Source organism: Coenobita brevimanus, chromosome 92, assembly GCF_032717465.1.
Source record: "Coenobita brevimanus isolate Jiangsu-jjx chromosome 92, ASM3271746v2, whole genome shotgun sequence".
Classification (NCBI taxonomy): Eukaryota; Metazoa; Arthropoda; class Malacostraca; order Decapoda; family Coenobitidae; genus Coenobita; species Coenobita brevimanus.
Window position 1 is genome coordinate 37,899,206 of NC_137045.1, and position 14,776 is coordinate 37,913,981.

Consider the following 14,776-nt stretch of genomic DNA (forward strand, 5'->3'; position numbering starts at 1 on the left):
CCATCTCTGCCTATTACGATTCCAGGACCATGCCATTCATGACTGTCATTTCTTTTGTAGAAGACCTCATCTCCATTTTGGATGTCGTTTAAGTCACTCGAACGTATGTTGTGCCGCAGAGCCCTAGCCAAACGTTCACCCGATTCAGTCTTTATAAACTCTTGCCTTGCTGAATGAAGAGCGTTCAAATTGTCCCTCACAATTTTTGATGGTGATGTAGGTTCCAAGGCTGGAGGATCATTTGCATACACATTAGGCAGGCCAGGGTTTTGACCAAAACCAAGTTAGTTAGAAGAAAAACCTGCATAGTTGGTGAGAGCATTTCTTGCTGATACTGCCCAAGCCAAGACCACATCCAAGTCACACTGGCTATCGGCCATTATCTTCCTAACAATGTCACCTATGATTGTATTCTGAAGCTCACATACTCCGTTGCTCCATGGACTCTCTGCAGCCGTCGTCATGATCTTGATATTAAAGGCCTCTCCCAATGCTCGTATTTCAGCATTGTTGAATTCACAGCCATTATCTGTGAGAATTTTTCCAGGTGCGCCAAACAGAACAATCCAGCTCCGAAATACTCCTTTGATAATGGTGGTCGCACATTTGTCTGCATTTACTATCGCTGTGCAGTACTTGGTCGCCAAATCAACAAGAACTAAGAAATAATGCCTTCCCCAAGCTTTCAAATCCATAGCTATGGCTTCGTTAAACTTAGATGCCATGGGCAAACGACTACGGGTCGAGGCTTAGCTCTCTTGTGCCTACAACAGACTGTACATGCATCAGATACATCCTTGATAGCTTGCTCCAGTTCTGAACTTTTAATTCCAGCATCTGTAATAAGTCTGATTAGTTTAGCCGATGTTGGGTGTCCAAACTGCCTGCGAAGCTTCGAAGCTGTTTGTCTACATCACCCCCAAGAGATGCCAGTGCGATCGTTTCACAAAACTCTCGGCCTAGTCACAAAGAAATTGGAAGCAAGTAATGGCCTGAAGATGAGGGCTTCAAATTAACATACTTCCACAAATTTTGACTTAGTCACTCTCAAAATTAATCACCATTTTTGCTTTTTTCATGGAACATTTGCTCAGCAGCAAGGGAATATTGCAGCTCACCACATCAGTCACAATGGTTGCACGCATATTTCCAATGTAGCAGGGCAGAGTAACACGTTTGAGTGAAGATACTGTGACATCATCAGCGAAAGTAAACGTTAAGGATGACTTTTCTTCTATTATAGCTTCACGTTCATAATCACTGAGCTCACTTAGATAGCAACTGATCCATTCAACCCCACATACAGTTGTAGAACACCCTGCGTCTAGAACAGCACATCCCTTAGATTCTTCTACTAGCGTCTGTAATTTACCTCTACTAGCTATATCATCTGCATAGCCCATAAATAATGACAGATGCACTGTTTCATAATTTTCTTCTCTACTGCCTTTATTTTTGTATGCATCAGGACAGTCACGTGCCCAATGAAATCGAGAATCACATACTAAACACCTCGACACCTTACCATCAGGCCCGAGCGGGTTCTGCCTCCTGCCGGTGGATGAGCACTGGGAAATTCTAGCAGACAGAGTTGAACGGCCATCACCACGACCTCAATCACATACTGCACCACCCTGAAACCTTGTCCTTCCTCGTCGAGTACTCCTAATGTGAAACGTTTCCTCATCCCCGACTTTGTCACTCCAAAAAACTGGTTCACTCTTCACCTCACTGGCACACATCGATGCATCGTTCTGCCCGTAAATTTCCCCAGTGAAAATATGATTCAGGGCAGATTTCATATTTTCGTAAGTTACCTCAGTTATCGCAGACATCACTAGTTGTTGCTCACTATCTGAAAGTTTGCATGAAGCCAGAAGCATAAAAGCCATCACAGAATTAGGTAGTTGCATGTCCTGCTTCATAAATTTAAATAAACATGCTCGAATTCTGCCACGAACTTACAAATGTTCTTATCACCAGGTCTTCTGAAGTTGTACAATTCAAGAAAAGCTGCAAACTGCCGACGTCCTATGTCCATAAGAAATAAACCGTCTAGTTTGTTCAACAAGGTCTGAACACCATTATCATCTATCAGATCAGCAGCGTCAATTTCTGAAGACGCCACCCTTGCTCTTCCTGACAATGAACGGTGAATGGCTAGAGCTTGCTTCTTTTTTGGTAAGTCCGTCAGTTCGCACCATATGTCAATGTCCTTCTTCCAACTCTCATAGGCAGAATCATTTTCAAGTTTTGGAGGCCACTTAGTTGAGCACGACGCCATTATACTCAAACTACGCTCTGCTACCAGTATTAGGATGCGAAACAACCGAACTCACCGGCCTCACACTTCCAAGTGAGTGGGCTCCGCCTGCATACCGCAAGACCCTTCCGATGACGTCACCACTTGGACCGTAACAAGTCCGTGCACACACACACACTAACAGCAATATGCACAAACATGTTTCTTACACACTCTCCCAAACTCATCCACCAAGCCTTGCAGCTCCCCTTCGTCTTCACTCAACAACACAGTATCATCTGCAAACAACAGTACAGGGAGTTTCCAAACACTACCCTCTCTCACCAGGGCCACTCCAACATCCACTGCCCTACCTTGTACCTCTTTTATTACCCCATCCATGTACAGATTGAACAACCACGGAGACATGACACATCCCTGTTTCAACCAAATCTTCAAAGAGAAAAATTCACTTAGTTCACCATCCACACGCACTGCAGCCTTCGCACCATCACACATACTCTTCACAGCATTCAACAACTTCCCATCTACTCCATATATTCTTAATACTTTCCACAATCCTTGTCTATCCACCCTGTCATATGCTTTCTCCAACTTCTTGTCCTTCTCTAGGAACTTTTCCACTAAAGATCTAAGAATGAATATCTGATCTACACAACCTCTTCCCTTCCTAAAGCCTCCCTGTTCTTCTCCAACTAATTTCTCTGTTCTTTCTCTAACTCTGTCAATAAGTATCCTACCATACACTTTTCCTATTATACTAAGAAGACAAATGCCCCTATGATTACCACACACTTCTTTTTCCCCTTTTCCTTTATACAAGGGAATAATTATACCTGACTTTCAATCCTCTGGGACTCTACCTTCCTCCCAGGCCAATCTGCACATCTTCCACATCCATTCTACTACTATCTCTCCCCCATGCTTCAGCATTTCACCACACACTCCATCAATTCCTGGGGCTTTCCCCGATTTAACTTTCTTCATTGCTTCCACAACTTCTATCCTACTAATTTCTTCCTGTCTTCTCTCCTCCTTCCTTCTCCCAGCCATTCCCCAGCCACTTATACTCGCATTCCTTCCATCCTCTATGTTCAATAATAATATTAATAATAATAATAATAATATTAATAATAACAATAAAAATAATAAAAAAAAAAAAAATAATAATAATAATAATAATACTGCATCAACTCACCTGCACTCTGCAAAGTCATGGTCTTACAATTTCTGTCCATCTGCTGCAACTGCAGAACCGGTAGGAGCGCAGATAGTCAATGAGGTCTTGTTTGTAGTAGGTAACAGACTGTCCATCTGTAGTAGAAGTAGTAGTAGTAGTACTAGTAGTAGTAGTAGTAGTAGAGAGAGAGAGAGAGAGAGAGAGAGAGAGAGAGAGGAAGTAGGTAACAGACTCTCCATTTGTTGTGGCTGCACCTTCCTGTGTGAAAGATGATAAAGTGAGTGTGTGTTTATTGTAGTTGTAGTAGTGGTAGTAGTAGTAGTAGTAGTAAAAGTAGTAGTAGTAGTAGTGGTGGCAATAGTAGTAGTACTGGTAGTAGTAGTAGTAGTAGTGGTGGCAATAGTAGTAGTAGTAGTAGTCGTAGTAGTAGTAGTGGTGGCAGTAGTAGTAGTAGTAATAGTAATGGTGGTGGTGGTGGTAGGAGAGAGAGAGAGAGAGAGAGAGAGAGAGAGAGAGAGAGAGAGAGAGAGAGTAGTAGCAGTAGCAGTAGTAGTTAATAGTAGTAGTAGGAGAGAGAGAGAGAGAGAGAGAGAATGATGACACAGATACTGTTGCTACTGCTGATAATGATAAACGAGGGAGGAAGGCAGGTAATTTGAAGGGAAGAAAGAAGGATGAAATATGGAATGGATAATAATAACAATGATCATAATATGAACAATAATAATAATAATAAATAATAACAGTAATGGTACAGTAAAACAAATAATAATAATAATAATAATAATAATAATAATAATAATCGTTTCGTTTCATTTTTAAAGGCTCCAACATGCTTGCATGTGTCAGCCTTGGTCACCTAATGGCGGCTCTCCACGCTGCACGATCCATTGCAGCCTCCCTGTTCAGTCCCTTAACCCTGAGGTCACACTTAATGACCTCGTCCCATGTCTTTCTCGGTCTACCCCTCATAACCCCACCCCCAATACTAACACTTCTCACCTTCCTCACCCAATTATCATCCCCCATCCTCTCCACATGTCCAAACCATCTCAATCTACCTCTCCTCATCACAACACCAATACACTCCAGTCCCATCCTACCTCTCAACTCTTCCATCGTAAACCCAGCCCCCCCGGACCTTGCACGCAGGGATGCACTGCACAACCACCTAATCATTGTCATTTCTTACGTCTGAGCCGACGAATATCCTCCTCCTTTACTGCCCGGGTCTCACTACCATACAGCATTACACTCCTAACACATGCTGCATACAAAGACCCCTTAGCATGTAGGGAGAGCCCTCTTGATGTCAGAAGAAGCAAGAGCTCCCTGAACTTCTTCCAACCACTTCTCACCCTAGCCACAGAGCTAGCTCCAGCCCCACCTCCAGCACACAACATGTCTCCCAAATAACAAAACTCTTCCACACACTCAAGAGATTCACCAGCAAGTTCAATCCTTTCAAGCCTGACAATCTCCACCTGCTCTCCCCGACACGCCGCACACATAAAATCAGCATAATCTCGCAGTCTACCTCTGATACCACTACATCTCTTATGCACCCATTTATCACACACACTGCACAAGATAGAATTACTTCCCACACCCTTGTGGCAAACTGCACATGGCCACTCTCCCTCGTCTTTGACAGTACCGCCACCAGCCCTAGATATCATCACTTTTGTTTTATCTGCATTTACCCTTAAGCCCTTGTACCCCATACCATCTCTCCACTTCCTAAATCTTTCCTCCGTCTCTCCATACCATCTCTCCACTTCCTAAATCTTTCCTTCATCTCTCCATACCATCTCTCCACTTCCTAAATCTTTCCTCTGTCTCTCCATACCATCTCTCCACTTCCTAAATCTTTCCTCCATCTCTCCATACCATCTCTCCACTTCCTAAATCTTTCCTCCGTCTCTCCATACCATCTCTCCACTTCCTAAATCTTTCCTCCGTCTCTCCATACCATCTCTCCACTTCCTAAATCTTTCCTCCGCCTCCCTTTCATTCTCTGCAATCAACACCAAATCATCAGCATACAACATCTCCCATGGGAGTCCATTTCTAAAGTCACGTGAGAGGGCTTCATGTACCATGATAAACAACATGGGACTCAAAACTGACTCCTGATGCACACCAACATTCACGAAATAATAGTAATAATAATAATAATAATAATAATAACTAGAATGGCATTCAGTAGAGCGCATACCTCTGCCAAGGCCCAACATGCAATGCCTTTTAATTCAGTCAAGTCTAATCCAATATCAAACTCATAACCCTATAAGTTGTAACACCATAATTTTAAACTACCCATAACTCTTAATCATAATTCTTTAACTCACTGTAACAGCCAACATTTTACTTTCAAAAATGTCGAAAAATGCCCTATCTGGTAATGTGAAAGTGAAAAAAAATTCCTGGATCCGCACCTTTATCCAGATCCGCACCAAAGTTTAATGGAGTCTATTCTGGGCCAAGGCCCATTCTTCTATCAAGTTTTGTGGAAATCCGTCCAGTAGTTTTTGTGCAATCTTGCTCACAATCCAACCAACAAACAAACAAATGGACAGGGGTAAAAACATTACCTCCTTGGCAGAGGTAATAATAATAATAATAATAACAATAATAATAGTAATAATAATAATGGTTTCCTGTACACCAGGAAACCATTCACTATGCTGTGTGGTAACTGTATGACCAAATTATGGCGTCTGGTGGTTTAGTGGGTACTGTAATTGCGGCGCTCCAGCTGGATTGAGCCGGTGCAGGTTTATATCCAAAGGATGGTTAGGGTTTATTGCTCACATAATGCCACTCAGGGATGAGTGAGGCAGCTCACTCTCATCTTAAATGTCAGGACCAACTTGCCTAGCCCAGGGCTCCTACATCCTCAATGGGGCAAAACAGGATTTGATGATGGATGGAATAATAATGATAATAATAATAGTAATAACAATAATAATAATAATAATAATAATAATAATAATGATACTAATAAGGATCCTGGGGCTAGGCAGTTGGTCCTGACATTTAAGATAAGAGTGACCAACCTTACTCATCCCTGAGTAGCATTACACGAGCAGTAAACCCCAACCATCCCTTGGATATAAACCTTCACCGGTTCAATCTGACTGGAGCACAATAATTTCCCACTAAACCACCAGGTGCCTATATTTGGTTATATGGTTACCACCCAGCATAGTAAATGGTTTCCTGGTGTACAGGAAACCATTTGACTTGTCACTCAGTGTAGAGTCACCCACATTCTTTCATCTTCCTCCTGCCTGTGGGTGACTCTACACTGAGTGACAAGCCAAATGGTTTCCTGTACACCAGGAAACCATTTACTACGCTGGGTGGTAACCACATAACCAAATTTTGGCGCCTGGTGGTTTAGTGGGTAATTATTGTGCTCCAATCGGATTGAGCCGGTAAAGGTTTTGTAATGATAATTGTAATGATTGTCTGTAGTTGTTAACTCTGTAACAGTGTAACCATTTAACTGGTCATACTAGTTACTTATTCGCTGGCGCTTAGGTCTGGCAACACTGTATACTAGTTGAGCTGGGAGCGAGTCTGTAGGTGTGGTGTCAGTTCGGGAGAAGCAGGCAACCAAGCCAGGTGTGTATTCTAATATACAGTCTAGTGATATTTTACTTGTGGATTATTGTGTTGTACGAGCGTCTGTGTTCCGTTCTTATTTTAAAGATATTATGCTTGTTTCAGATGTATCATAGTTTTATGTTGAGTAAAGCCTACATATAGGCCCTGATGTGTTTTGCTACCCCACATCATTTTACTCAACATAAAATCTCCGGAACTTGAGGGGCCAGCACCCATCGCTTCGCTGCCAGAATGGAGCGTCTTCTGAGGCCAGAGCGACTCGACACGGACCCCAGCTCATTGTCGGCAGCGCAGGAGTGAAGACATTGGCAACAGACGTTCAAAAACTTTCTGGAAGCAGTGCCGGGAGAAAAAGTGGACAAGCTCAGGCTCCTTACCAACTTTGTGTCTCCGAAAGTGTATGAAGCTATATCAGAGTGTACTACTTACGATGACGCTATCAGCACATTGCAAGCTCGCTACATGAAACCTACGAATGAAAAGTTTGCACGTCACCGCCTCGCTACTCGCCACCAACAAACTGGTGAGACTCTAGATGAGTATCTCAGTGCTCTTAAAGTGTTAGCTAAAGACTGTAATTTCAAGGCTGTGAGTGCAACATTGCACTGTGAGGAATCTATCCGGGACGCTTTCATCAGTGGTCTACTGTCTCCGGTAATCAGGCAGCGATTGTTAGAAAACAAAACTCTCGATCTTGCAAGCGTGTTTGATCAAGCGCAAGCTCTCGGGTCCGCTCAAAAGGATTCGGAGTCGTATGGTGGAGTTCCGTCCTCGCATCTGGTAAGTGCAGCATGTGAGAATAACAGTGAATTTAAGCCCAAGGCTGCTTCATTAATGGCTGGCACCAGTATCAAGTGTTTCTTTTGTGTCCTTTCGAGGCATTCACGCACGAAGTGCCCTGTGCGTGAAACAGTTTGTCACAAGTGTCAGAAAAAGGGTCACTATGCTAAAGTGTGTCGATCCTCCAGTGTTAGTGCCTCGGTAGTCCTTACTGACCATGTTACGCTGGCTAGCGTAACTGCAGCGACCACTCCAGGTGCATTATCCAAAGCTGTTGCTGAAGTTTCAATCAATGGGGTGAAAACTAATGGACTTATTGATAGCGGCAGTTCAGAAATCTTCATTCATCCCGACCTAGTTAAACGCCACTCCCTAAAGGTGCATGAGTCCCAGAGTACCGTGACTATGGTGAATACTTCACTCTCATCTAAGACATCCGGATTCTGTAGAGTTGGTATCAAAGTGAACGGCCGGGAGTATGAAAATGTATGCCAGACTGTATTACCAGAGTTATGCTCTGACATAATTTTGGGTCAGGATTTCCAGAAGCGGCATGAAAAGGTTACGCTGACCTATGGCAGTGACTTGCCCCCTCTCGTTATCTGTGGACTCAGCGTGATAAACATTGACCCCCCGGAACTATTCGCAAATTTAACGGCTGACTGTTATCCAGTCGCAGCAGAGTCACGACATTATTCTGCTGAGGATCATGAATTCATAGGAAAGGAAGTGGAGAGGTTGTTAAGTGAAGGAATTATTGAACTGAGCAACTCTCCTTGGCGTGCTCAAGTAGTGGTTGTAAAGAGTGAGTCGCGCAAGAAACGCCTGGCTGTTGACTACTTGGAAACTATCAACAGGTTCACGCTTCTTGACTGGTACCCCTTGCCTCGGATCGACGACACAGTAAACAAGATCGCTCAGTATCGTGTGTTCAGTACGACTGATCTCCGCAGTGAATATCATCAAGAGCCCATTAAAAATGAAGAAAAGCCATATACTGCCTTCGAAGCATGTGGTAAGCTATATCAGTTTACCTGTGTCCCGTTTGGTGTTACCAACGGAGTGGCATGTTTTCAGAGGATCATGGATTCCTTCATCAAAGAAGAGGGCCTTGTTGGAACCTTCGCTTATTTAGATGACGTCACCATTTGTGGGATGACTCAGGAAGAGCACGATAGGAATCTCCAGAGATTCCTGGAAGCTGCTAAGAAAAGGGACATAGTTTACAATGAAAACATGTGTATTTTCTCAACCAGACGCCTCACCATCTTGGGCTATGTGGTGGAGGAGGGAGTGATTCGCCCAGACCCGGATCGCCTGAAACCACTTCGAGACTTGCCTCTACCGTGGGACATGAAGTCACTCCGCCTTACTTTAGGATTCTTCACTTACTACTCGCAGTGGGTATATAACTACTCGAGCAAGATTCACCCACTTAGTGCCACAACTACCTTCCCCCTGACAGAGGAAGTGAAGGAAGCTTTTTTTCAACTCAAGAAAGACATAGAGTTGTCGGTGGTCAAGGCTATCGATGAGACTGCACCCTTTGAAGTTGAAATAGACGCTTCAAACACCGCTATTTCAGCAGTTCTTACTCAAATTGGACGTCCGGTCGCCTTCTTTTCACGAACTCTACACGGATCTGAGACACGGTCCCCTGCTGAAGAAAAGGAGGCTCAGGCTATCATTGAGGCAGTTCGCCACTGGAGGCACTACTTGTCTGGTAAGCATTTCACTATCAAAACTGATCAACGCTCAGTGAAGTACATGTTTGATAAACAGCACAAAAACAAGATTAAGAATGATAAAATCTTAAGATGGAGGATGGAATTGTCATGCTATGATTCTGACATTATCTACCAACCAGGGAGAGACAATATTCCATCTGACATATTTTCCAGGTCATATTGTGGAGTAACATGTCAAGACAATCAATCACTCTTTTCTCTTCATGATGCTTTGTGCCATCCAGGTGTTACTCGTTTGCTACATTTTGTGAAGTCTAAAAATCTACCCTATTCCGTTGAGGATGTTAGAAAAGTTGTTGGTTCATGTTGAATATGTGCAGAGTGCAAACCTAATTTTCACCGTCCTGATAAGACCCAACTTGTAAAGGCTACTCAGCCGTTCAAAAGGCTAAATCTAGATTTCCAAGGACCCCTTCCAAGCACTGATAAGAACCAGTATTTCTTAAATGTCGTGGATGAGTATTCCAGATTCCCTTTTGTATTTCCATGTCCTAATATGACTGCATCGACAATAAGTAAGTGTCTCTCTCAGTTATTCTCCATTTTTGGCATGGCAGCATATATTCACTCAGACTGGGGGACATCATTCATGAGCAAGGAACTGCAAGAGTTCCTCACCAGTAAAGGAATAGCTTGCAGCAGGACAAGTTACAACCCTCAAGGCAAAGGGAAAGCGAAGCGCTTCAATGGAACCATATGGAAGGCCATCACTACTGCTTTGAAGTCTCGTGGGTTACCAACGCAGTACTGGCAGAGTATTCTTCCTGATGCCCTTCATTCCATTCGCTCTTTACTAAATACAACCACTAATGTTACCCCTCACGAAAGACTTTTTAATTATGCTCGTCGTTCATTTACAGGAGCCACTGTCCCATCCTGGTTGTGTAACCCTGGTCCTGTGCTGCTGAAGCACCACGTACGAGCTAACAAGACGGATCCCCTAGTTGATGAAGTGGAGTTCGTACAAGCAAGTCCTCATTACGCTCATATTCGGTATCCAGACGGCAAGGAGGATACTGTATCTACTCAACACTTGGCCCCAGCCGGCAGCGAACTTCCAGCACAGTCTCAGGATACTACTGATGCAACCCCGGGGTTGAGTACTCCTGAAGCAGTTAGTGTTGGTGATGAGGGTTCCGGTCCTGAGACTTCCCTCCCTGGTCGACAACCTGAGTCGGAGGGTGCACCGGTTCTGAGGAGATCCGAGCGTATCAGGCGTCCTCCTATTCGTTTTGAGGCATCGTAGATGCACTTTTGTGGTAGGGGGAGAATGTAATGATAATTGTAATGATTGTCTGTAGTTGTTAACTCTGTAACAGTGTAACCATTTAACTGGTCGTACTAGTTACTTATTCGCTGGCGCTTAGGTCTGGCAACACTGTATACTAGTTGAGTTGGGAGCGAGTCTGTAGGTGTGGTGTCAGTTTGGGAGAAGCAGGCAACCAGGCCAGGTGTGTATTTTAATATACAGTCTAGTGATATTTTACTTGTGGATTATTGTGTTGTACGAGTGTCAGTGTTCCGTTCCTATTCTAAAGATATTATGCTTGTTTCAGATGTATCATAGTTTATGTTGAGTAAAGCCTACATATAGGCCCTGATGTGTTTTGCTACCCCACATCAGGTTTATATCCAAGGGATGGTTGGGGTTTATTGCTCATGTAATGCCACTCAGGGATGAGTGAGGTTGGTCACTCTCATCTTAAATGTCAGGACCAACTGCCTAGCCCCAGGCTCCTACGCTCCTCATGGGGCAACGTAGGATTGGATGATGGATGGATGGATGGATAATAATAACAGGAATGATAAGAACAAGGAGAATAATAACAAAAAACTCACCCAGGGCAGGAATCAGGGGTGAGATCCAGAAGCCGCTGATGAACTGGTTGGGCAGCAAGTTGGGGGTGTGGACGACGAGCCTCAGTCCTTCTTTGTGGCCAAACATCATCAGTTTAGTGTGGTGGGTGTCATATTGGCTTTTCAGATGGACCTGTGACAAAACACAAGCACTACTGGTCATATTCTAACTAACCTGTGACAAAACACAAGCACCACTGGTCATATTCTATGAGTAACTAACCTGGGACAAAACACCAGCACCACTGGTCATATTCTAATTAACCTTGGACAAAACACAAGCACCACTGGTCATATTCTATGTGTAACTAACCTTGGACAAAACACCAGCACCACTGGTCATATTCTATGTGTAACTAACCTTGGACAAAACACAAGCACCACTGGTCATATTCTATGTGTAACTAACCTTGGACAAAACACCAGCACCACTGGTCATATTCCATGTGTAACTAACCTTGGACAAAACACCAGCACCACTGGTCATATTCTATGTGTAACTAACCTTGGACAAAACACAAGCACCACTGGTCATATTCTATGTGTAACTAACCTTGGACAAAACACCAGCACCACTGGTCATATTCTATGTGTAACTAACCTTGGACAAAACACCAGCACCACTGGTCATATTCTATGTGTAACTAACCTTGGACAAAACACAAGCACCACTGGTCATATTCTATGTGTAACTAACCTTGGACAAAACACCAGCACCACTGGTCATATCCTATGTGTAACTAACCTTGGACAAAACACCAGCACCACTGGTCATATTCTATGTGTAACTAACCTTGGACAAAACACCAGCACCACTGGTCATATTCTATGTGTAACTAACCTTGGACAAAACACAAGCACTACTGGTCATATTCTATGTGTAACTAACCTTGGACAAAACACCAGCACCACTGGTCATATTCTATGTGTAACTAACTAAAGTGCATCACCTTAACACGGCCCAAACTTATGTCCTTTTACACATTATCTGATGTAACTCATTGGCAGAATAAGACAATACTGTAACTCTATATTTTTTTCCATACAAGTTCTTCATGACCAGCATTATATTCTGTGTTAATCTCTTGCTACAACTCCATAATCAAGAGATGGTAATTTTAGTCAGAGTAAAAGGGTATGAGTAAATTATGTACAGAATAACTGTAAACAGATACTGTCACTAGGTGTAAATGAAGATGCTAATTATTAAATGGGAGTAAGTAAGTGTAAATTATGTATAAAAGAAACACAAATGGTACTGAAAATAGGTGTAAATGGGTAAGCTGATGTAAACAGATGCCAAATAACACACTTTAACTTCTCTGATGTGTGGATGATCAGCCGGCTCATACGTGTCGCTCCTCAACTGCTTGGAATACTGAACCGTCAGTGGGAGATGGAGTACACCGGCGGGACGGTACTCCTCAGTGTGGTAATCCATGTCGACGGTACAGGTGAACTGTCAATGAGGGAAAGAGTTTTTTTTTTTTTTTTTTATGGAAGAAAGAAGGGACCAAAGGCTAGGAGCCCACAAACCATTCCATTCAAGAAAAAAGCAAAAACAATACAAAAGAGAATCAAATTCAAGATCCGTTCATTTCGAGTTACAATTTGTCTGTGTTCAAATAATGGAACTAAAAGTCATGGCTGCATGAAACTCCATGAACTTTAGTTGTGAGGTGGGAATGACTCTCCTTGGTTACCAGCCAATATATAATTTATCTTTCAGTCTGAATACACTTGTCCTGCAACAGAGGTGAAAGAAGCAGATCTGCCATAAGCTGAATTAAAAAATATATAAAAACAGCACTTGGGTTAAAGGGGCTTAGGAAAATGGTATGTAATGAAGGTGTTAATGAAGGCTGTCACAAACTGAATAACTTTGTGAACAGTTGGGTAGGGTCACCTTCAGGTGGTGGCAGTGATATAACCACCTGGCTCCACTGCCTAAGCTCCTTCCCCATCCTCCAAACAGGGGAGTGTGCACTGCAGGGGAAAGACACCTTTGGTTTACAGCACTCCAGTCACAGGATAGGGTAGGAGAAGAAGGACATAACCAGGCAGTGGAACTGTCTAGTTATATCAGTGTTACCATGTGAAGCGTCTCTCTCTCTCTCTCTCCATCACTGAAAATAATTAAAGCACACACACACACACACACTAGAAATGTAGTGATAAAATACTGTATATAAAAGTGGAAGTGCAGGAAGTGCATAAATTACTGGAAACTCAAGATGTAAGGAAAGCACCAGGACCAGATGGAATCTCTAATTGGGTACTGAAGGAATGCAGAGAACAACTGGCGGATAAGATTCACAGTTTAATTGTGTGTTCTCTGGAAGAGGGGAAAGTGCCTCGGGAATGGAAGAGGGCAAATGTGGCACCAATTTATAAGGGAGGGAACAGAGAAGAACCCCTGAATTACAGACCAGTGTCCATGACCAGCATAGTCGCAAAATTGTGCAAGAGAATCCTGAAAGACAGATGGATAAAATATCTGGAAGAGATGAATATTTTGGCTGAAAGTCAGTTTGGGTTCAGAAGTGGAAGGTCGTGTGTTTCCAACTTGTTGAGCTTTTACTCAAGAGCAATTGATGTGCTACAGGAGAGAGAGACAGCTGGGTGGATTGTGTGTATCTAGATCTGGAGAAAGTTTTTGACAAGGTACCCCACAAGCAACTAATGTGGAAAATGGAGCACACAGGAGGACTGAAGGGAAACCTCCTGGAATGGATGAGAGGCTTTTTGAGAGACAGACAAATGAGGACAGTAATAAAGGACAAAATGTCTGGATGGAGGGAAGTAACAAGTGGAGTCCCACAGGGCTCGGTGTTGGCGCCAGTGATGTTCCTGATTTACATAAACGATATGGTAGATGGAATGAACAGTTATGCAAGTCTGTTTGCTGATGATGCAAAGATCTTGAGGAAAATAGAAGTTGACAAAAAATGTAAAATGCTGCAGGAGGATCTGGATAGGACACAGCATTGGAGCCGGATGTGGGAAATGAAATTCAATGCAAAAAAAATGTAAAATATTGGAAATGGGCAAAAGTACCAAGAGGCCATCACTGAATTATCTGATGGGTAATGAACCAATCACAAAAGTAAGAGAAGAGAAAGATTTGGAATGCTGGTCCGGGATAGTTTGTCACCAGAAAAACACATTAACAAGATAGTTAGAGGGACGTACAATCTCTTGACAAACATACGAATGGCATTCCATTACATGGATGAGGAAATGATGAAAAAATTGATAGTGGCCATGATCTGCCCCAGGTTGGAATATGCGGCAGTAGTGTGGTGCCCACACAAA

At 43.1% G+C, this 14,776-nt stretch overlaps 1 protein-coding gene across 1 annotated transcript; it reads left to right on the forward strand.

Annotated features, from left to right (window-relative positions):
- The first annotated feature begins 7,307 nt into the window (after positions 1-7,307).
- Positions 7,308-10,850, forward strand: LOC145412202 (uncharacterized). The gene is given in 2 exon segments (XM_080282127.1): positions 7,308-9,579; positions 10,465-10,850. Coding segments are annotated over 2 exon segments (2,658 nt in total).
- The last annotated feature ends 3,926 nt before the right edge of the window (positions 10,851-14,776 follow it).